At 38.7% G+C, this 24,824-nt stretch overlaps 1 protein-coding gene across 1 annotated transcript; it reads left to right on the top strand.

The window, feature by feature from the left end:
* The first annotated feature begins 1,079 nt into the window (after positions 1-1,079).
* On the top strand, positions 1,080-17,470 carry n4bp1 (nedd4 binding protein 1). The gene is made up of 12 exons (XM_026311770.2): positions 1,080-1,575; positions 5,585-5,812; positions 6,548-6,721; positions 7,522-8,021; positions 8,690-9,062; positions 9,588-9,917; positions 10,349-10,584; positions 13,935-14,065; positions 15,070-15,166; positions 15,792-15,899; positions 16,633-16,734; positions 16,944-17,470. The coding sequence occupies exons 1-12, from the start codon at positions 1,264-1,266 to the stop codon at positions 17,320-17,322; spliced, it is 2,970 nt and encodes a 989-aa protein (XP_026167555.1). The 5' UTR covers positions 1,080-1,263; the 3' UTR covers positions 17,323-17,470.
* Positions 17,471-24,824: the final 7,354 nt, after the last annotated feature.

Genomic DNA, 24,824 nt, shown 5'->3' on the forward strand with positions numbered 1-24,824 from the left:
CACATGTCTGTGATCAGTAGGCTTAAAACAGAAACTATCCTAATTGACTTTTTGGTGAAATATCACCATATGAAAAATGTAATCAAATTAAATTGATGTATAAGTTTGTGCAGCTCTACTTAGCAGATATGGGTTAGCTAAATGAGATCTATACTGTGTGACATTGTGCAACCAGCCCATGCCCAGTTTGTCAACTTTCAGTATTTTGTAATAATGTTATCCAATTTCTCAAAATTCTCTGTGCTCTGATGTAGCAGTTCTACCAAATGTATTATGTTTGCTGTGTGTACTACTGCAGTATTGATAGAAAGCACCCTATGGGCCAAATGTGGTCCATAGTCAAAATATTTGATCAGACATTAACCTCTGTAGCCTGCCTGTAGCCTCGTTTCCCTAATAGAGTAGGCATAATAACAGTCTTTAATTCATTAAGATAAATTCATATTAAACATAACCTCAATTTCCCATATAAGAAAAACCCAAATCAAACTGAAAGTAACTGCAGAATGTCATTTTTCCAGAGGAGCTGTAAAATTATGATGAACCATTAAAGGGGATCCTGACTCCCTACTGAGACCTCCTTCCTATGTACTCTGTGGTCTACATTTTCCCATTAAATCCAATGTAAACAGTTCTGAAGTGCTGGCCTGACTTTGGTTAAGTTGTTCAGCTAACAGGGTGTGGACATCCAAAGGACTGAACAGCTGAGCCCTGCTGCAGGAAGTGCAGTAAGCAATGAGAAGGGCAGCCTGCACATCACTGTAATAGTGATGCTTTGGACGAGCTCAGCGCGTGCATTGACCCAGCTATCAGACCAGTCCACCAAGCAGCCATCAGCTGCTCATATACGCACACAGACGCCCTCCAAACACTGACACTGCAAAACTGACTGTCTCATCTCACAACATCTCCCTCTACGTTTTAATGTCGCGTTTCTACCGGTCACTCTGCGTGTTGTTTTGCTTAATGTCGTATTTTCTTGGCACCTCAGCCGATAACCATCTCGCACTCGCCGCGAGGGGCACGCTTAGCCGTCGTGTTTTGATGACGCCATCACTGGGACTTTCCGCATACGTCACTCGAGGCTTCCTAGCTGTTAAGCTAGCTCCGTGTGTTCATGTTGTCAGAGAGACAAATGTCGCCGCGTTGCTAAGGAGTACACACCGAAAGCCGCCATGAAATCGCCAAAGGTTCCCAGCTGCGTCGACAGGTCTGAGTGTTGAGGCGTCGTTGTCCGGAGCGGCGGTCGGACGGAGAGGCGGGATGTCAACAACGCGGCCCCTCCTCGGGATGAGACGAGGCCCCGAGCTCACGTCGCCGGAGCAGCCGGGCGGCAGGCTCCCTGCGTCAGCCGGCAGACAGCGCCAGGAGCCCCCCACCGTGGACGAGTTTACAGTCCTGGAGGACAAACAAGAGGAGCTGAAATGTGCTAAGCCTCGAGTGGAGCAGGTTTTTGAAGTAACGTTCACCATTATCGGTCTGTTGGACCACACGGGGCAGCCACACGGCAGCAGAACATCTCGGCAGATATGGCTGCAGCTCAGAGGAAACAGAGACGACGTGTCCAAGGCAAAGGTGAGGGTCTTTCATTCAGTTTCACTTACATTTTCTACAGGTGAGCCTGGAGCCCACAGCAGTGGGTTTTATATTATCATATTCAAGACCCATAGGCGCCGCGTACACCCTCACTGAGTGTCGGTGATGGACAGGTGTATCAGTGTTTGGTGATTATCACCTGTCTGTGTATCAGCTGCATACCTATCTGAGTATTGTCTGAGCTGGGAGATTAGATGTAGTCTAAACATTCCTCCTTTATCTTTGTTTTCATTTGTAAGGGCTACACCTCAGTGTAAGCTTTTTGAAGTTGATATGGAGTAAGTGTATCTTCCATCACCTCCTGTGTACACAGTTTTCTCTTTTGTCCTCAATTTGATCGTCGTCAAAACATAACCTCATTATTGACATTGTGGTGTCTAGTCACAAATGCCACGACTGGTTTCAGGGAGTTTTTAGTTGTGTCACTGTGTCATTTAGGTGATTTTTGTTTACCTAATTCATGGCTGTTACACTTTCAGATGTCAGCACATTTTTTGGTGTTGCGACCAAATAATCACTCTATAATATATGAACAAACATATCATTTGATTAGAGGCGGATGATGTGGGAAACTTAAGTTTAGAGTGGCAGAATAATCTTTTTTTTTTTTTTTTGAATATTCAAATGGACTGAGATTAAAATATTATGTAACAGGTGCCCATAATTATTTAAATATCAGGCAGCCAAACACAGAAAAGGTTGACCTTACATAGTAGTTTAACTACAGTAACTGAAAGTCAGTATGACAAGCAAACCTAATATATCAATAATTTACAGTTTATTTGTTTAATTACCTTTTGTCCCTACTATACATTTTTGAAGCATTGCTCTTTGAGATGACATAGTTATTGAGAGCAGTGTATTGTGTTAGTATCGCTTACTCAATGCCATCATCTAAATGAACATTTTCTGACCATCTAATAGGGTTTTTGCTCCAGGGGATCTCCATGTAGGAAGTTAAGTTGTTGCAATTTTATCATAAAACTCAATCTGACGTCTAGATATGTATGAACTGGTCTGCAGTTTTTACAGTGATCTATTACCTCTTATAAACCTTTTTTTCTTATATCATGCACTTCATTTCCATGGATAATCAATAGCATTAAGGTATTTGCTGTTTTTCTGAAGACCATGTTAAGCTGCCTTAGGAGGTTTCTGGTCTCCTTTGAGAATCACTCACCAGATGCATTCAAGCTCATCAGGTTTGATTTAAGCTATTTCTGAAACTGTGTGTCATCACTTCTGGGTAAACAATGGTCATTGTAACCGAGTCACAATGGCACAAAAGTCAACTCAAAACACAGCTGGCATTTTAAAAGCCATATGTGTCTGCATTGCATTTAGAGGTATTTTGCACTTACTCATCTAAAACAGATGTATTTTTTTTATTCCTGTGTGATTTCCCATACAAGAGAATATTTCACACTTCTGCATCTTGTGTCATGAGTCCTTCTTACGTGTGAAAGTTGCCCCCCAGCTGTTCCAGGCTCTGCCAGTCAACCGAGAACATCATGTGGAATTGGTAATTTCACTGTCAGTTTGCTGAATTCTCGATAAGAAATGCAGAGAAGTCAAAGATGCATTTCTGTCAGGCAGAGTAATCACATGATGTTGTTGCTTCCTCTAGTTTGGGAAAACATTACTCTGACAGCTTTTCTTGTAATGTCGTTTCAGAGGTCTGGATATTAAATTTGACCGTGAGAAAGCTGTAGCATGTGAAACACTCCTATATGTTATTTTCTCTTTCTACTTTACACCATAGTTTGCTGCTGATTTTCACAGCGTCAACAAGTTGTAAAACTGTTTGCTTGACTTGCTGGGGCAATACAGGGACTGTGTTTAATTTTATTGATGATCAGTGACCAGTGGCTAAGCGTGCCTGAATGTTTTCTTTTGCTTTATAGTGTGTTTTTTGTTGTCAACTAAGGTGAAGGACTACTTGTTTGAAAAATAGATTCAATTTTTGGAAATGTGGTTATTCATTTGTGTTGCTGAAAATTAGATGAGAATATCCAATGCCACTTTCACAACTATAGGGTAATATGTAACCAGAGCCAATATTGGTTTATTGTTTGGCTTAGTACATTGGGTTATGTGCCTGGTTGTCTCCTAGTCCTGAGGAATGATTTCCTAAAGTCTCCATTGGTTTACCTGAAAACTGCACCCAGCCAAGGGAGGTGATAACAGTCTTTTCATCTCAGTTTTGACACAAAAGCTAATAAGCAATTTTCTCAAAATGTCTGTTTCCTTGAGTGATTTGAGAAGCTTTTAGGTCTTTAAGCACCTCATGATGTCTGTGCCCTGTATCGTCAGACCAAACACTGGCTTACTGGAAACATCTTACTTCCCTCCTGCTACTTGAATTAAGAGATTGAGATGTCTTTTGTAAAGGAATGATTTACTTGACACTTTTTGAAGTAGGCATCAGGAGCCAACATCTAACAGCAGTTTATGTACTTTAAGATACTTTCCCATGGGCTGCCTGGTTGTCAGATCAATATTTGTCTAGACATTGTTATGGATACAGTAACTGTTGATTCCTTAAAGCTTCACTTTTATACTTAATTTCAGCTAATTTGTTTTTCTGACCAAAATCTCTGTTTGACTGATTTATTTTTACTTACTTAGTTTTACTTCTGACTGCCAATGGACATCCATCCATCCATTTTCTATACCTGCTTATTCCTAAGGGTCACAGGGATCTGCTGGAGCCTATCCCAGCTCTCTTTGGGTGAAAGGCAGAGGTCCACCCTGGACAGGTCACCAGTCCATCACAGGGCCACATAGAGACAAACAACCTCACACACTCACACTCACTCCTATGGGCAATTTAGAGTCACCAATCAACCTGACATACATGTTTTTGGACTGTGGGAGGAAACCAGAGTACCTGGAGAAAACCCACACAAGCACAGGGAGAACATGCAAACTCCACACAGAAAGGCTGGGTTGCGAACCCACGGCAACGGTGCTAAACAGTCTTGCCAGTGGACAGTTAATCCTAATTCCCTGTTTTTTCTTGACTTAGTATAGCATTTTGTTCATGTGTAATGTGGATGGAATTGTTTGCCTGTTTTCATGTACTGTTCTTAAATGTGGTGTTGTTGATAGGATTATATAACCAAATGTCCTGGCAAGTTAGGAAAATTGGGCAAAAATAAGGTGTAATTATTAGTGTAAAGGTGTAATTATTTTTTATTAGTATTGGTTCATCTGAATTATAAAAAAATCAAGCATAGTTCCACATGTACAACTAGTGGGCTGTCCAGCCAGGTAGTTTTTATTGGTTTCATTTGTTTTAGTTGTGTTTCTGGTTATTAGAAACCCCTCATTCCGGCAGCATGATGGGTTTTCTCAGCTAATTTGGTTATTGTAAAGGGCCGGACCTACTGGAAATACCAACTCATTTTATTGGTTGCTTTCATTTTAAAAACCACACCCAATTATTTGCAATCAGGTTCTTTCACATCTGACGTCTCTTTTTCACTCCCACTGCATCATTGTTGACTCATTATACATTCTTAGTATTGAGGTTTTTTTTTGTTTTTTTTACACATTAACGCAAACCAAATGTGACATCATATCTGTAAGGAAGTTACCACACCCACCTGCAGCTGATTCATCCAAATATTTCCCATAGTCAGGACATTCCCTGAAACAACGACAAGTGTTTCATTTCAGCACGTGTCAGCTCTAATGTGCTATAGCCAGCTATTTTATCACATTAAATAAAGATATATATTTAATTTTGCTCAGTGTGCTTCATACTCTGTCGCAGAACTTGTCATATAGTACGACTAAAATTTTTACCAGCTCATTTTATTCACTAAACTTGTGCTTTTGTTAAAGCCCCATTTTCAGTGCTCCTCTTTATTAAAAATTTCCAGATTTCGTCAAACTGCAAGCTGACAGTGTTGTCATACGTAGTAATTCTTTTGTTAATGATGTTGTTCAGTGACATGTTGTTTATTTTTTCTTTGTGTTGCAGGAATATGTTCGTGGGCTGTGTGATCCAGAACTCCACAAAGAAGAGCGATACCCAGTGGACATGCATTGTATCTTTGCTGGGGCCCGGGGTCTCTTCCTGGACAGGCTCATACGGGATACAAGTGCTGAGGTTCTGGTGCCTGAGCCCGGCCACCTGCGGCTGTTGGGCCAGGCTGAACCCGTAGTGATGGCTCAGAGCAGAGTTCAGCAGTTTGTAGCACTATTTCAGGTAGGGGACATAATAATCTATACATAGTGCAACTTTTTTCAACATTTTGTACATACGTAATATGGGTTTTGGCTGTATATGCAGTGGCTACTGAAGGTTACTCCCACTAAAAAACTTTTAAAGCAGAACTGAATCAGTAACTCAAGTAATTGTGTATTCAATTGATAACAAACTAATGAGCAACATCTTGATGATAATTTTTCAGCATTCCAAAATGTCCTGGATCCAGCTCATAAAATATGAGGAACTAGTTTTATTCATTTTGTATGCCATTAAATGTGGCCTGATCTTTGGGTTGTAGATGATTGATTTTATTTTTATTTTTATTTATTTATTTATTTCTTTAAATCTACAGTTTTCAGACATTAATCAGTTTGTTATTTGAGATGATGGAAGCAATTATTACTGATAGCCTCTTTAAAAAAAAAAAAAAAAAAACATATATAGTATACATATACATACATATACATATATAGTTGAAGTGCTTAGGAAGTTGAAGTGTTCAGGAGGTTCTGTGTTTGAGCCCACAGCCAACCAGGGTGTGAATGTTTCTCTGTCTCTGTGTTAATCCTGTGATAGACTACCGATGTATCCCATCCCTCACTCAGTGTCAGCTGGTACCTTGTACAGGATAGTAGCAGTATAGTTAATGGATAAATGGATGGATTCTCACATATGATACTTTATGGTACAGCATACTCCAATTTATGTGTGTGTGTGTGTGTGTGTATCCAGGAGAAGAGAAGTCTACCGAGTGACAGAGAGCTGGCAGTGAAACGAGCATTCAAGTCCTTTGTGGAGGAGAGGGATGATAAGTACACCATGGAGCTTTTACTACTACCAAGTGCCCTGAAGGAAGAGTTACTGGGACTGGCTCACAGTCCCACTAGTACAAACATGTCCTCCCTGGTTAGTGCTATCAGTTTTTTAAAGTGATTTATAATCACTGTGTCCAGCAGAAACTGAAGCAAATTTTTTAAAAACTCAGTAAAAATTCATCTGCTGTAGGTAGATTACAACAATTCACTGAGTATTTAAAAGATAAGATTCCAGCTATGAGACCATTGCTTGACTTCCAAATGTAACAGTGTTAAATCCCTGCAAGGTGTATGGCACAGCTGAGCTAAAAAGTAAAAAGCCCTTGTTTGCAGGTTAAAAACTGCAATGAAGTTTCAGGGATTCATCCAGAAATAAATTAACTTAGAGTTTGATGAAATCATTTTTGTTTTATTAGTTTGGCCCAATAAACCGACCAATAGAACAGAATGAGTTCTGAGATGTCAGTAGTTTATCTGTGTTTGAGTCAAATCTCAGGGTCTACATTACAGGGTATTTAAACATAATTCTGTTCAAGGTTGGAGAAAGTATTCCCACTGGCCTTAAAACATGTGTAATTACAAAGTGAAATAAATGACAAATTTGACAAATCGGGACTTATCTTGTAGGTCTTATTGTCATACATGAAAATGCTTTGACAGTGGGTTTTTACTTGATTTTTAAAGTTTGAAAATCCTTCATTTGAAATGAATCATGTGTCTCTGTTTGTGACAAACTTTGGTTTTGGTAAGGAGAACTATGTAGGGCACGCAGGGAAGTACAATATGAACAGTAACCATGGCAAGTGTTCAAGTTTGAGTGGAATTTTTGCTGTACTTTCCTAACCAGAGTTATTGTCATTTTGTTTCCTCTCCCATGCTCTGCTTACCCAGACCCTACAGCCCAGCATGGTGGAGGTGGATGAGGAACGCTCACAGAGTAGCACTCCTGTGACAGAGCTCTCCAACTGTATCCTGTATACCAGCTTTGATGAGAAAGGACCCAGAGCAGCATCAGTTGGTGGAGCTGGTAAAGCAGGTGGTGGGATAGGATTAGGTCCCGAAGCCATCCTGCTCAATGGCACTCGACCCTCGCACAAACGGCGCTCATCTGAGAGTGAAACTCGCGACACAAAGAGACAGTACTCTCTGGAGAGGAAGGACGAGTCACCAGAGAGAGCGAGAGAGAGGGAGCGGCAAAGAGACAGGGAAGGCCGAGGGAGTAGCAGCAGCAGCTGCAGATCCAAAACCCCCTCTTCTTCAGCATGTCTCTCCTCCTCTGCAAAGACAAACACAGTTGGTCCAATCATGCTGGACTCCAGTGATGGTGTCTCAGATGAAGGGGAGGCCGTTAGCCCAGAAACAAACCTCCGCTGCTTGGTCAATTTCTTCAGGTAAAGTTCATACTGGTGTGAAATGTCTCAAGTGGGATCAGTGGCCCTTATTATATTAGGGGTGTTAACACTATGTAGTCAGTGGTCAAATAAAACATGGAAGTCTTGACTTAAATTCTAATTTTCAGTTTTTTTGTAATCTAGAGTGATGTCAATTAGTTGGCCTACTAACTATTGCTGATCAAAACCAATTTTAGGAAAACTAAACATAATTCAAACAACAAGCAATTATATTGTTAGGCAGATACCAACAACACATGTCCTATTTCTCTACCACTAAAACTCACTGAAAGACCTGCCAAGGAATTGCAGAAATAAATGTCAAATTATGAAGCGATGCTTATGAATTTTGTTTGACCTTTGCTGTTTTCTGATCATAGGTTGTTTTTATATAAAGATTTTAAAGATATAAAGATTTTGGTTATGACATTTTTGAGCAATAGTCTTAAAAATGACCCAGAGCCTAACAGGTTAAATTATTTTTCAAGCAAAAATGGGACATGCTTTACTTGATCTGACATTAACATAACACCCACCAAAAACTGAATCTCTGCATACTGGGAACATGTGTTGTTGCAGCATTGATTTAAGCCAAACTTCAAAAAATGTGAATCCATACTTTGATGACACTCTGCAACATGAAATGTGTTTAAACTGATTTTCTTCAGGACCATGGGTTACCAGCAGGAGGTGGTGGAGCGTGTTGTCAAGGAGACAGGACAGACAGAAGATACCTTCCTCATCCTGGAGAAGATTGTTCAAGAAACCAAGAATTGTGAAGAGGGCTCCAAAGCAGGGGAAAAAGAGAGACTGTTGAACTCTGTGCGCTCCTCAGACCCTCCCTCTTCATCTTCATCATCATCTTCTTCCACTTCTTCTTCTACGGTCTCTCGATTCAGAGCGAAGGAGCGTGAGCCAAGCAAAGTGTTGGTGGATCCAGGCCGGTCTAAAGAGAACATTAAGCCCAACCAGCATGGAGGTCGAAGTAATGGTCTTGGGCACCGGAGACAGTGTAGTGGCAGCGAAACCAGCACTCAGCAGGTACACGCCTCCTTAAAAAGATTATTTAGTGGCAGAGTTTGACATTATTTTTTCTTCTTTTTGTTTGAATATATAGTTGCTTCTTTGCATGATACATTTTAGATAATACGGCAAGAAGTACCCAGTTTGTCACCCAATGAGTGTCACCTGAAACATGGAATTTTTTTCTTTAAAGGTTTCTTCTCATTTTATTTTCTATCATGTGCTCGAACTTTTCATTTCAAACTATCTTCATTAAATTGCTTTAATGTTTTATGGGGTTTTTTATGTCACATACTGTCACCTTATTTCTGCTAAACTAGACATCTCATTTAAGGCATGACAATATTATTCATTTAATATTATGTATGTATGCGTGTGTATATGTATGTATATGTATATATAAAGTATGATTAAAACTAATTTTCAAGTGATATTGTTTTTAAATATTATTTATAACATTAATTTAGACAATATAATTGTGTAAGACCTGCTGCATTGTACCCAAAATAAAAATAAATTTAAAAAATCTATATTTCATTTCAGGCCATCGCCATTAAAAGAAGCTCCAGTGCTCAAGGAGGAGCAGGGAACAACGACGTTATTACCATTGACGATGATGATGACATCATCCCCACAGATAGCAAAACAGCCGACAGCAGGATGTCCCGGATGCTGACACACCTAGACACTCAGTCAGGATCCAGAACAGACTACTTGGCGCGGGGAGGGGGCAGTGTCTCACAGAGGGACTACTTATCAAGGAGTGGGACTCAGACTTTGGGAGGATCGGTGAAAGTTGAGAGTGTGACAGCACTGCGCAGTTCACCTCAGTGGCTAAGTGCCACCACCACCTCACTGGCCTCAACCCCCAGTGTAGGTATTACCTTAAAATGCTGGGTGTATTTGCATGTTTCCATTGCTTCTTTCCACTGTACTGACTCATGGCTGTCTCATTTAAATTTGGAGAATTGTTTTTGTAAGATTGAAGTACTCTTTTTTTTTTTTTTTTTAATCTTAAACTAAACATTCATCAGCACACTCAAAGTTTACTATATATATTCAGAGCTCATGCACATACCATTTCTAGATGTATACTTTATGTCAAAGGCTTATAGTATTAACATGTTATTGTCTTTACCATGTCACGCACTGTTACCACATAAATGTTGCATTATAGAGCAGGAAATAAGATTGCATGCCCACACATTTTAAGGTTCTGGATGGGTTTTCCTCTGACTGATGTCATGAATCACTTCCTTGTCTTTCTGTTATTTTACAAAACATTTTTTAAAATTTTTCTCCAGTCAGCTCAGCCCATCACACGGCCCAGTGCCTCTCCCTATCAAACCATTGGGCATATGGGGTTTCATGGTGCTGCAGCCAGGACTCCTCCTTCAAATGACCCCCCAGCACCCCCGGTTACTGGCTTGGCCCGTTTCCATCAATCACTGAGGACTGCCTACACTCTGAAACTGCCAAATGAGCCAGGATGTCCAGAACTCAGACACATCATAATAGATGGCAGCAATGTGGCTATGGCGTAAGTCTGAGTCTGCACACACACACACACACACACACACACAAATATGCAAATACAAGCTGTCTTTTTTTGTTTGTTTGTTTGTCTTGTTTTTTGTTTTTGTTTTTTTTTTTGTTTAGGAAAATAATTTAAACATATGTATCTAATGGTATGTCATGGAAGTTGTACACCAGTGGGAAGCATTTCAGCAGTAGAAAAAAATAAACCAGTCTTTCAGAAACTCATCAGATTCAGCAACTGATGCAAGGACACTATTTATATGTCTAAGTTGATTCTGTACTATTCTGTCTCTGTTTAAGGAGGCTTGCTAAATTCATCACCTCAGAGAGCAAAGTGCTTTGTTGTTCTGAGTTTAAAAAAATTTCATCTCTGTGTTTGGTTATTTCACATCTTGATAAGGCGACACTTTGAAAGCATTGTGACTTTTGTTCAGGGGATTTTTTAAATTATTATTTGCCAAATGTCTGCTGCAAATGTCTATGCATATATCTGTTCAGCTGAGAGGATATTGTTGTCATTGCTGGTCATTTTAAACTTCCGTCATTAAAGAATGCATGTTTCTCACATGAAAAGTAAACGAGGTTTAAAAAGTTTTAGTAGGGTCAGGACTGAAATGTCACGTTACTTATGGAATTCAGTATTTGTTCAGCTGTCTGAAAATCAACAGGAAACAGACACAGAGGAAAAATCTGAATTTCCGATGTGACAACATGTGAAGGACAGGCCTGCCCCTCGACCTGTAACCATAGAAATGCAGTGACAGGCCATAAGACATGGGGTTTTACTAGCACTTACTAGCAAAGCTTGAACTATTTCCAGTGTCCTATTTGTGACTGTGATTATTTATCATGTATTTTTTAGACAAATCACTCATCATTTTCTGCTAACATAACAAAGATAAAATGCTAGATAAGAAGTTAGAAATTTGTGTCAAATGAGTGTCAAAATCATGGCACGTCTATTTCTTCGAATTCAGATTTTTTTTTATTACTGGTATGAGTGTAGAAAGGGTTACAGCTCCTGTGATTGTGTTATGTGTTTTAAATGGTATCACTTCCCACACCTGTCACACATGCACCACGTTTTTCCTTTTCATTATGAAGCCATCACCCTTCCCATCAACACTGCCATCATCATTTAAGGTCACACATGCACACGTTGCCATAGTCTCAAATTAAACAAACCATCATTGTGTAGCAGCATTGTGTAGGCCACAGATATAACCCTTATCGTGTAGGTGCACCAGAACGTAGCCCACACTTTCATATATGCTGTTACTCATCCTCTTGTGTGTGTGTGAGTTTGTGTGCCTGGCAGAGTGAAAGCCGTTGTAACAATATGATATTGGGGTGTGGGAGTGTACTATGAGGGTGTTTTTGAGAAGGGACGCCTTTTCTAGTGAAATTCTCTGTTTGTAATTTCTAAATTTTCAGTTTATTTAAGAATTGTACATCATTGTTCACATGATGAGTAACACACAAGGAAAGATAAACTGCGGCTTGTTTATTTTCCTGTTTTGCCTTTACTCTTTGCTGATATATCGTCACAGTCTTGATCCAGGGTAACCTTACCTTGACTTTTAACTTTGGTAACCACGTCATTTCACGTTCAGTGGTATTCCCACTCTCCTTCCTCCGACCTTTTCGTCCTCGCTCCTTTCTTACCAGAAGACCATAGGCTACTTCTGGTTCAGCATGCATCATACAGGATGAACAATGAAAAGATGTCATCATTGTTGTATTTATTAGGTAATGGAAAGTGAGACACATCCTTTTCTCTATAGGGGTCAAATTAAGAAAAGCTTGTTATTTTTTTCATAGGTCTTTACATTCAGTTGATCCAACAGAAGGCCACAATTACTTCCAGGTTTCCATGGCGACTTTACAGGTTGCATAATGTCTTCCTGCTGTGGTGTCACTCATCACTTTCTCTTTCAACACTTGGTGGAACTTCCCTTAGGTTTGCATTGCAGCTCTCATCACGAAGTGAAAACAATCTTGACCAGTTTCGTGTCATGTATATGAGGTGTGTGCATGTGAATGTAATGCCATGTCACAGAAAATAAGTTTGTAATGAATTAGGTGTGTTGGATTACTTGGACAAACTACTGGGATAGTGAGTGGATGTGAAACAGGTCTTTCCACCATCAGAAGGTAAATTCAGGTCATATATTTTAGCCCCAGCAGTATCAGACTTCATGATGGAAATTTTCCATTGACTTTCATATTTCTCAGCTTGTTTGCTCACTCTGTTGTGGTCCTCAGCATCAAGATTAATGTGTGGAAGGTTTTTCTACCTTGTCAGAATCTAAACAGACTAACTTGTGCCAGGGCTCTCTTGTTTTCTTGGCTATGCCTTTGTCACCTGCTAAATGTTTTGTCCTACCACTGTGCAACAAGCAGACACATACAGAAAGCTGTTTGGTGTGGATCTTTGCATTACTACTACATGTGGTAGATGAGGTCAGATTGCTGATCAGTCTAGTTACCAGGAAGTAAAGTGTACACTGTAACACAGACATAACTGAGAAACACATGATAAGGAAAGAGAGATGAAAGTGAAAAACAGAAGCATGATAAAATATTTCTCCAAGATTTTGAATTCTGTCATTCATCAGTAGGCATATCTAGTTGGCCTGTCAGACATTTCCCCCAAAAATAATCTTGTTCACAAGTAGAACATAAAAATAGGTTGAATGATTACTACGGACAGAAGAACAGATATCTGTTTATTCAGAGGTGACGATCAGTGGTAGGTGTCCTGAGACATGGCAATAAGACAGAATTTCCTTGAACACATATACCCGGAGTCAAACACCGACCTAATCACTGAAATTCACTGATAAAAACATTTTTTTAAGAATTACTGCATGAGGTTGACAGTGGTGTTTTGGGTCTGTGGTAGCTGCAGCAGTTCCTGATCGGGGAGTTTCTCATTTCTCTTGTTGTTTGTTGTTCCTGTTGTTTTGTGGTTTGTATTACAGCTGTCTGACGTGTGTGCATAGGCTGTGCACGTCACCAACAATCTGGGTCAGCTGAAGGTGTGATGTTCATTATATGTGTGTATGTTTATGTTTTGGTGCAGGTTTCTGTTGACTACTAAGCCTCAGCTGTAGAGATGTAGTTTGTAAGGATAGTCTGACTTAACATTTCACCTTTATCAAATACATGTCATCCCAGTGGAAATCTGTGAAGTGAAACCACACTTCTGCCTTCACTAAAAATAGCTGTGTTTCAGACAAGTCTACAAAACACCCTATAGTCCTGTCAAACATACTTCTAATTTATCCTGATGCTCCTCAATTCCTGCCTCTCACCATGTCCCTCTTCATTTCTTGCTTTTCTCTTCAGTCATGGCCTTCATCGGTTCTTCTCCTGTCGAGGCATTGCGCTGGCTGTGGAGACGTTTTGGAGGCGAGGCCACAGGGAGATCACAGTATTTGTTCCTCAGTGGCGTCAGAAGAGAGACCGACTCACAACAGGTACACATGCTACACGTGCATATAGGACAGCCTATAACTATTACCATACTGATGTGATAGGTACAGGCTGCTATGACTCTGGACTCAAATACATTCTATCTAAAATGAAGTAAGTTTGTCACAGGCTGACTTTGTGCCTGAAGCCTGTTTGTGAGTATGTGAAATGGGTTATACACAGAATCAAATCAAGAGTCCAAGTCAAAATTTAAACTTCACAATTTAATTCCAAATCCAGTGTCTACATACACAGCTAAAGTAAGACTGTCCTACTACATAAATAAATATGGAAATTGTAGTAACAAAATACATGAAATTGGCTATTGTTCAATCGACCATATTTACAAGTTATTATGTACAGAAATTTTACAATTTTAAATTGTAAAATACAAGATTTAATAACTATCTGCATGTTTGAGCATAGAGACTCTGAAAGGAGTGATCTTTAAAGTTCTGGTCACATGACAGACCACAGAAAGTGCGAATAAAGTGCGAATAGGCTATATTTTGGGAGCCCTTCAATTTTGTCTGCTTACACTGAAAAAATAATAATCATAAAACATAATCATAATGTAAAATATTTTCTAATACAAAAACCCTAATGTGAGAAACAAACTACACTTGTAGCAAGAAAACTTGAAAACTATATCGTTATCTGATAATGAAAAGGAAAATGCTATTTTAATGAAAAGACAAAATAACATTATTGCCAAATATAATTTACAATCATTGTTGCATAAAAACACATAAGCCCACTGCTATTCTTGTGTATACAACATGCAGAGTAATGATAGTTCACCCATTTGACGGTTAACATGCTGGAGGATTAGGTCGCAGTACTGCTAAAGTGGCAATTTTTAACAGCCATGTAATCCTAACCTTAAAGGTTGAGTGTCTCCCAGTTTGAGTGTGCTGGGACTCAATGAACTTTGTGTGTCTCTGTGTGTGTCAGTCATTTAGCTACTTAATTTTCATTAAATATTAATATAAATGTTGTTTTATTACAGAGCAGCATTTTCTAAACCAGCTAGAAGACCTGAGACTGCTCTCCTTCACTCCCTCCAGAGAGGTCTGTGGTCAGAGGATATCGTCACATGATGACAGGTACACACACACACACACACACACATTTGTTTTGTAAAGCACTTTGGTCAACTTGAGTTGTTTTTAAAGTGCTATATAAATAAAGTTACAGTTACATACATCTAAGACCAGACATATTCTGTGGGAGAGAGTACAGTAGTTTTAAAAACTTCACCTAGAGGCAGTGATAACAAGGGAGACCGTTGCAGAGCAGTGGGGAAACGTGTGCTTCCTAAGAGCCTGGTTTTTAACCACTATCTCATTTTGCTTTCAAAATGGACTTTTTTTCTCCCTCATAAATATCTAATGCTGTGTCCCTTATTGTTTGCCTGTCATGCTATATTTCCATAACAGAGATGAGGAAGCTCACCAACAAATGTAATACATAGGTAGTGTATTATTATGTAAAATGTTTTTATGATTTTGAGCCAGCTAGTAATTTTTCAAAGCAATGGCTCTTGCCAAGTTTATTAGGTCAGTTTGCATAAGAGGAAGCAAAAAGTAAATTCACCCTGAAGGTTTTCCTCTGTTGGTGGATTCCGCTCTATGGGCTGCAACGCCTGAGCTGGGAATGAGCTGCTAACCTTTGAACACAGGGAAAAGCCTGTATGTGTAATACTCTCTCTGTCTCTCTCCTTTTTTTAAGGTTCCTGCTCCACCTTGCAGAAAAAACAGATGGCATCATTGTAACTAATGACAACTTGAGAGATTTTGTTGAGACCTCAGACACATGGCGCAAAATCATACAAGAAAGGTAATTTTGTGTGTGTGTATGTGTGTAGTTGTGTTTCAAACATCTCAGTCACTCAGTGATATGTTCTATCACAAAACCGAATAGTGGAAAGTCCACCGAGGCAGTCTACAAGCAAGATAATGTTTTTACAGTTTGTTTTTATACTGTAGGCTTTACAGTACTTATCAACATTCCTGTAGGAACAGTGAACAAAATCTGAAGAGAAAACTCAAAGAAAAGTCCCAGCAGACCAGAAGAAGTGATTATTTTCTAAACTGTATACCTGATGATAATAAAAATATAGCTTTGTGTTTGACGAAAAACACTTATTATTCCAAACGAATAGAAAATATTAGTGTCACATTTTTAAGTATTTACAAAAAGTTTGTAGATTTATTTTCAGTTTAATTTAATTATTAAAATGTAATATGTGATTTCCCTTTGGGGATTAAGTTTATAGATAAGTTTATCTTATCTCATTTAATAACAACAGATGAATAGATAAACAGACGTATATGTGTATATAGATAGAAAAATATAGTATAGATATGCATATACATTTTTTTTAATACAAGTTGTACCAGATCTTTATGACTAAATTGGTCTGTTGAGTCTGATCTGGTTTGTGTTCATTCTCAGTTTGCCACATCAATAGGACCTCTGGGGATTTTTATTATTCTGTACACTGATGAAGAGAAGTTGTGAGAAAAAATTATAAAATTGAATTTGTCCCTTTTTTTCTTTTTACTTACAGGTTGCTTCAGTTTACTTTTGTGGAGGACCATTTCATGATCCCGGATGATCCTCTGGGGAAACATGGACCTCACCTCGACGTCTTCCTGCGTAAAGACAACAGGTGTGTTTGCATGTCTGTAAGGTTAAAGTCCAGACTTGATAGGAATGCCTTGTATGACTATATTGACATGTAAACACACGTATAAAAATGTATGCTAATTTGTAACTGTTGTTGAGTGTAGAAGGTAAAGGTAAAACAGTCAGCCAAGAAAAACTAGTTTCTATTAGCAATATTCTTGATGAATATTCATTTCTGGTTGGCCACTTTAGGAGAGCCCCCGTTACTCCTCCCCCTCTGAGACGTCCGGACTTCTGGCAGTCCTCCCAGCAGCAGCAGCAACCTGCTTACATTCAGGCTGTCCACTCTGCTCCTAGAGCCCCTGTATTCAAACCACGGCCCTCTTCCTCCCTGGTGCCCCACGCCACCACACACTGGCCCCACTCTGGTCCCCCTGAATGGCACCCACCCCGTCGTTCCCCTTCCCCTTCACCCTCGCCACCTCCCCAGCGGTCTCCAGGGGAGACATCAGAGCTGAAGAGGAAGCTGTACGACATCTTCCCAGATCAGAAGCAACGGATTGACCGCATCCTCAGCGACAACCCATACATGAGAGACCTGAATGCCTTGTCTGGGTTGCTGCTAGGATAAATAACTGGCTTAGCTATGAGAATTAGCAAACGGACAAACACAATCCATACACGATGCAAGAATATAAGTATATGCGTCGAATATAATTTATTTTACCAGCTCTTCCAGCCTGGAGGACAAGGGAATTTTTTTTTTTTTTTTTTTTTTTTTTTTAACACATTATTTTTCTTAAAAGACAATTCTACCAGCTGCTATTGGCAACAGATCTGTCTCAGATGTTTTTTTCTTTTTACCTTTTTTTTTTTTTTTTTTTTTGCTTTCAAAATTGGTGTAAGTGATCAACAGTGTCTACAAAATCGAAAGTGTTAACCAAATGCTATATTTGTAAAGCAGCAGTCTACATTGTTCAGATGGTAATAAATCATTGCAGATCCTTGACAACACTCCAGATATTCCCTGAATGTGGGACTTGTTTACCATATGACTTTTAACACTTCTTTGATGAGACAAGCTGAGCCTTGGGGCCTTGTTAGGTATTTGAAGGTTTTATTTGTCAACATACTACTTATTAGTTAGCTTATTGAACTAGATTGGTGAACAGTTTACTGTCATTTGACACGAGTTTAAAAGTACTACAGTTTTTCTTTCACCTCCGCCAAGGCTCTGAAGGTGTTCTTTATGAATAGGTCCCCTTTTTTTTTTTTTTATCTCACATGTGAGTGACAAGGTACACAGTTCTGCCCTTGATTTCCCACTCTTCCACTGATCTACAAGCGTCAGTAATGACATACAGAGCAAGTAAAGACACAGTAGAAGAGGAATACTTGCTAGTGAACATGGATGTAAACAATGCAAGATTTAAGATCTTTTGAAATTGTCATTGCAAATGTTGTGTGATGAAGGAAAGCACCTTTTTTAGAGCTCAAGGTCACACACAACATGAATGTACACATCATTTTTGTTTTGTTGACATGAAAACTACACAGGTCCTTTTATTTTCATGACATTGCACTTTTGGAAGATACATCATCAAGCTAGCAACGATAAGAACTATTTCACAAAACATGATAAGATTAATAGCTTTAGCATCATTTAAAACTTATGTGTGACTGTTAACATTGGACATTAGACATCCCAAAAAGCCATATTTGGACAGCAGACACTTTTTTTAATTTGAAACTCAAGAAAATTACACAAGTTTTGGTTTTGCAGCTCAAGACATTACTCATATACTTTTAGGCATGTGCAAGGACAATATTCTGAAGCTGTATAGATGGGCAGTTGTTTTGTGTGCTTTTTTTCTTTATTTCAGATTTAATATATTTATTCTATGTATATACCAAAGCTTTAGCTATTTCACTATTTAAAGCAGCACTGCCCCTCTGTATTTCTTTAAAATATTGCCTGTATGTCCTGGTGTTACCCAAAATAATTAAATGGTTGAAACTAGATGATGCTTTTATACACTACCAGTTCTCCCTAAAAGGACCGTTCTTTGTCCAAAAGAATATTCCCTCAGTAATAGGATGGAAATGATCATTACTTTTACATAATTTGTGGCCCCATGTGCTCTGTCTTTGGAAACCTGTTCTCTGGCGTATGAGTAGCTTCTCAAACCTGATGTTTCTTCATGATTTATGCAAATCTTTGGAAAAACTTGGGTGCTAAAACTGAATTTTTTGCTCTGGTGGTCAGTGAAAGTTTGACCTTTGGTTAACTTTGTTCCCAAAACCAATGGTTCCAGTTAGATGCACTGTTAAGCCTGTTTTCAGGGGGATATAGTCACTAGTTTTGTCAGTGTTTTGTTCTGAGATACTAGTATTTGAGAAAAACATGTCAGTTCATCTGACTGGATGGAAACAAACACTACAAACGTTTAAATTTTATTTTTATTAGTCAATTTGAACCAAACCACCTGAATTTGAAACAACACACATTAGTATTTATTAGGTAAAACTAATGCACTGAAGGCTACTAATTGTGGTGAGTAAAACCAGGTTTCATTGTCAAATCTTTAGAAACCTGTGTTGTTTTTTTATCTCCCTGCACCCAGAGAATGTGGGCCAGAGCTTGCATATTTGATGTGCATCTAGGTTTTGTAATATAAAACATTTTAAAGCCTTGTAAGAAAATGAATTCCTGCACAAAATCTTTACAAGGTGTTAAGTTTTGTTTGTACTTGCCATGTTGTTGTAAGGCTTATTGAAGGATTTTTCCCTCTCTTCTGTTGTATTATAATTTTTGTGTACATCAGTTTATTTTTTGTAAATACGAGCATTTTTTGGCTACAGTGCACATGTTTTTATGTATGTGAGACAATAAAATAACTGCGGCAGAACTCATTAAAACGTTTTGTCTGTGGTTGTACATTGCTTACTGTTTATGTCATTAACTGTCAAGAGAATTGATTTTTCAAGGGTAAGATTACTGACATGACCAAAAGACTAAACGTCATTTCTGCAAAAACACTCCTGATCGGTAGCAGTGTGGTCACACACACCAAGTATTTACAGGTAAAGCTATTTGTTTCACACTCACTCCCCTTTCTGATTGTGGGGAGGAAGTTGAAATATAGTGTTTAGTGAAATGTCTAAAACACACCTAGGGTTGGCTCTCTGCTAATAAGGAATTATTGCCTATAACTTCCAACTACACTGATTAGTCCTCACAAAACCAAGGCCAGTTCCCAGTTAGACAGTTCTGCTTTCATTATCGTGTGACTGCCAGTTTCCGTTGTGTGCGGTTTGCTCATAGCCGCAGAGGTCAACGAGAACAGGAAAGAAAACAGCTGATTTTCCTGTATCTGGTTGTCTAATTTTAAAGGCGCACGGTTTGAAAAAACAACGCATGCCGGCTGCGTCGCGTCACGTGACGGCCGCGACACACGCCGGGAGCGGGGCGAGTTCAGCGAATTTCACTAGAGTTCAGGGTAGAAATGGGTTAGTATATTTCCTGGTTTATGACCACAGCCTCACTGGTGATGGTACTTTTCACTGTTGCATATGCTTCAGGTTCAGCGCAGTAACATCATTAACCTTTGTTAGGGCAGAATTCTCCATTTGGTTTTCACACTCTAAGTACATTAGCTCGGGTTAGCTACTTCTTCAGGACTGTAAAAGGTCTCAAACACGTTATCCTGGTGAAACCCCTTTGTCTAACAAGTCCTTACCCAGAACCCCCTGGTGTCAGTCCTGATGTGTGTACTTGCTTTAGTGTACATAGACGAAATAAAACAGATTTCAGATGCACCTTGTCAAGTTAAAAAGTAACCAGGGCAAAATGCAATAAGGAAAAATATTTAATGTGATGAGCTTTATTATATGAAATGCATATTAATATTACTTTTTATTTATATTTTGTGACCTTAAATACAGTCCTTACATAAGAAGTCTTGTTAATTCTGTCACTTTCTGCTACGAGGATAATGTCCTACCCTTCACGCTCTTGGTCCATGTATTTGTCTTACAACCATTTTCAGTCTGCTGGTCGTTCACCAGGGGTCAGTGTGGATGACGTTACCGCCGCTAGAGCTATGGTGTTTGGGCTCCACCAGATGGCATCATCCCTCCTGTGACCACACATCTATTGGGGCAAAATGGTACGTGATTGTGGATTGTAGGGACTCAGCAGAGATAATGTACGATATGTCACCAGCCTTCCGTCTAATCCCAGTGGACATTTGAGTATAAGATGACTACATCTCTTTTCACTGGTCTGCAAAAGAAACCTTTTGAACATATTAGTTCAAACTCATTACTTCACTAACATGATCATGGGATTGGGATCCAGACTGGTGACTTGAAGATGATAACATTAAGAAGAATGAATCCTGGTGTCTGCGTAGTTTTGATTAGCATCAGCCATCTGACTTTTCCCACATTAACTTAAAATAAATATTGTCCAACTGGTTAGATAAATTTGTGTAACACTTTGTCACTCATGTTTTGAAGTTCTATAGTGCAGGACTGAAGCCGGCTGACTAACAGATATACCTTTGAGATGAGGTGAGATTATAAGATAAACTTTATTAATCCCCCAAAGTTGGTTTATTGTCATATATCTGTGACAATTCAATTCACAACTTTATTGTCTCTTTTACAAAAATTGCAATGTTAAAAATGAAACACTGCAACTAAAGCATCTTTGTATGCAGTGTTATGCAATGTTAAATTCCTTTAAATCATTGTAATCTGTTTCAGTCACAGTGAGGCAACAGCCAAGGACGTCCAAGTAAGTAACCATGTTGTTGTGTTCTTTCTCTCTCTCTCTCTTTTTTTTTTTTTTTAATAAGTCCCTTCAGTTTGGCAAAGATCATTTTAGGCAAAAGCTCGAGAATGTGGGCTTGAAAAAAACATTTTCATCTCTCCTTAATAGTTGTTTTAAGCATAAATATGTAATACATATGATCTAAAAGGACCTAATCCTATCAAATATATGCTTTGTGCTTTATTTAACTACCCAGGGTTTCCATCAGCGTTTCTCACTGGCTCTCAATGGGATGTTTAACCTGAATTTTTTTCATTGCGAACATTAGGGTTAAACATTGGCCCTCATTATCTTTTGAAAAACATAATCAACTTTGCTTTATCATGTTGTAGCAATCAGTCAATCAAACTTTATTTGTACAACACTTTATGCAAATTAGTTTATAGATGACAAGCTGGTAATTAAACATTATAAATGTGAAACTGTAATAAGAAAGAACAAACAAATAAATAATAAATGAATTGACATGATTATGATTGTTTAAAAAAAAAGAATGGGTGTAAAGAATTTTAAGCACAAGCCAGTCTAAAAAATGAAGCTTTAATCGTACTGGTGCTATCACTTCTCTCTGCTCTTGGACTGCTTCACTGGCCACATAAAGCTGTGGCTCATCAGCTGTGAAAAGTGATGCCATGTCTCCTTATGTGTACAGACAGATGTATAGATTAAAAAGCAGTAACCATAAAATCCGTCCTTGCTTCCTGCAAGTTACAAGCTGTTCCGGACAGTTAAATGAGTTCCCTCAGACTATTTAATATTATGTCATGATTAACTGTGTCTAAAGTAGTGTTCACACTAACAACTGAAATCTTACTGATTTATCCTAATATCAACTAATTTCACTAGGGCTGTCAAGTTAATACTTCATGACACTGTTTATGGTTCACTTGGTGTTTATATCAGATAACATATTGTATGTTTTTTCATCTGTCAGTGACTTTTTGGCAAACAAAGAAATATACATTTTTTTTGCATAGATATATTTACACATAAAACAAATGAAATATTTCCTTACCGGGTGTATTAGCAAGGCCCATATTTTGTAACCTGCCACAAAAAGTTGTTTTTGGAAAACAGAAATGTTACCACTCAAGTCTTTTTTCAAACTGGATTTTAACTGAATGAAAATGATAAATATATTAAAAGTTTTGAAATAATGCTTGATTTTTCAGTTCTTGGTATTATCTTTATTATAACCCAAGCAATGAAAACATAAAGCCAGTTTCAGAAAAACAGAAATTTGATGTGAGAAAAGCAGATGAATCAGTGAATCTGGGCCAGCAGAGGTTTTAAGGAGTCCTCATAGCATCGGCTTAATGCTCATATCTTACTTAATCCCCATAGGTTGAACTGCCCAATTTTGACAGCAGATGGCAGTAGGTATGAAATTGCTACTTTTTTCATTCATTCAATCTGTTCATTCACTTCTATTTTCATTCACTATTTCCAACAAATAAAAACAAGGAATGACTCTTGAAAATTCTTTAAAGCCATGATATCCAATAAACATGCACTTATTTTTTCCCTGATGATAACGTTTCCCAAGGATGTGCTATGCTGTGCTTGTTTGACATGCCTTTGGCAATCCTGTTATATTTGTTGCACCTGTTAGAGCAGAACAACCTTCGCTGTTATGATTCACACACCTCAGCAAACTCTGTTACACCCAGCTCCAACCTGAGTGGAGCTCTAATGAGCAATAGTAACTGGAAACATATGTTTGGATGTGAAAGTCTGTGGCCTGTTAAAAACCTCAGGGTTAAAGGTTGTGTCTGTGCAGACAGAACAGATTAATTAAGGTAATTAATCCAGTTTAATATTGTACTTTCTGATATTGGATATAAAAAGGATTTAAAAGGGAGGTCTTGTATGTGCAGGGGATCATACACACACTTATGAGGGAAATGGTTAAATAAGGAGTAGTGTCCTTTCAGGCGCTTTGCCTACATGCAAATATGTGTGGTCCCCATTTCAGGCGGACTGGATATAGGCTGGTCCGTGCTAAGTAGACACATGGACTTATACGTCAAACTCTTTTATGGGGTAAAGTGATTTCTTTTCCCAAGAATAATTCCCTGTTGTCATGAACACACTTTGACAGATAATGTTTGACATGAAGACCAACGTAGCTCCTCTAGTTTTAGATCCACATTATCATATTGTCCCTTATTTGATCTGTTCATTCATTATTTGTCACGGAAGGCCCACGCCCCAGAGACACAAGAAGCATTCATGTACTAACATATTAGGTGCAACATTACATAAGTAACGTGCAACCTGGCTCTCATTAATTATATTTCCACATATTTCATACAAAAAAACCAACAGTACATTTTGATTACTTGAGTACCGTAATGTCTGTGAATCTAGAACTTAGATTTTATCACTAAGCTGACAATCTGTCAGATGCTCTGTTTAAGAAACATAGGACTCTTTAAGGCCAGGGTGCACATGAGTTGACTGAGCCTCATACTGTTACGTTCAAACAGAAAATGGGGGACATATTGGTGCATGTTATAGACTTGTGGTGTTTCCACTCTTAATGAGGCCACTCGCAATCAAAATCCTGCCTGTGCCACTGTTTTCCTGTTTTTCTGAGTCAGGCTCTGCCCTTAACTGCCTCTCTAATTGCTCTGTGGTCCTGTGTGTGTCATGCACAACCCTGTAGTTATGGTTATAAAGACACAGACAATGCTGTTTGCACTGCACTTGTGCTTTGATCACTTCCCATAGACCATAATTCAACAGCTGGATTTTATAATCACATAATTACATTAATCCCCCAGAATGTTGTTTGGTGGCCAGCGGCCTTTAGGCTGCACAGTGAACTGGTGAGTGGAAGTATATGGCAATATTAAATGTGACACATGGTCAAAATAACAACCTGTGTCCTCTCTCTTGTCATCATGTGAAAACCTATGTGGAGCAGCCTTCTGACATTTTGGGGATTGTGTTTATGCTGAGAGTTGGATGAGTAGATTGATACCACTCTCATGCTGTTTGCTGAATATGAAACTGCCAGCAACCAGTTAGCATAGCATAATGACAGAAAGATGGAAAACATATCCAAAGGTAAGGAAATCCATCAGCCAGCATCTTTGAAACTAATTATTTAACATCTTACAGCTTGTTTGAATAATCTGTGCAAAAGTGAAAAAGCAACATGCTGTGGTTTTACAGGGGCTTATCTTCCAGCCTGTGGATTGACTGGGTGCAGTCTTGTCACTGTGGCAACAAGTATCAAGCAGCAGAGATGACAGGAAATCACTGTGTCAAGCCAAGACATTTGTAACCTC

This window comes from Mastacembelus armatus, chromosome 6 (genome assembly GCF_900324485.2).
Source record: "Mastacembelus armatus chromosome 6, fMasArm1.2, whole genome shotgun sequence".
Taxonomy (NCBI): domain Eukaryota; kingdom Metazoa; phylum Chordata; class Actinopteri; order Synbranchiformes; family Mastacembelidae; genus Mastacembelus; species Mastacembelus armatus.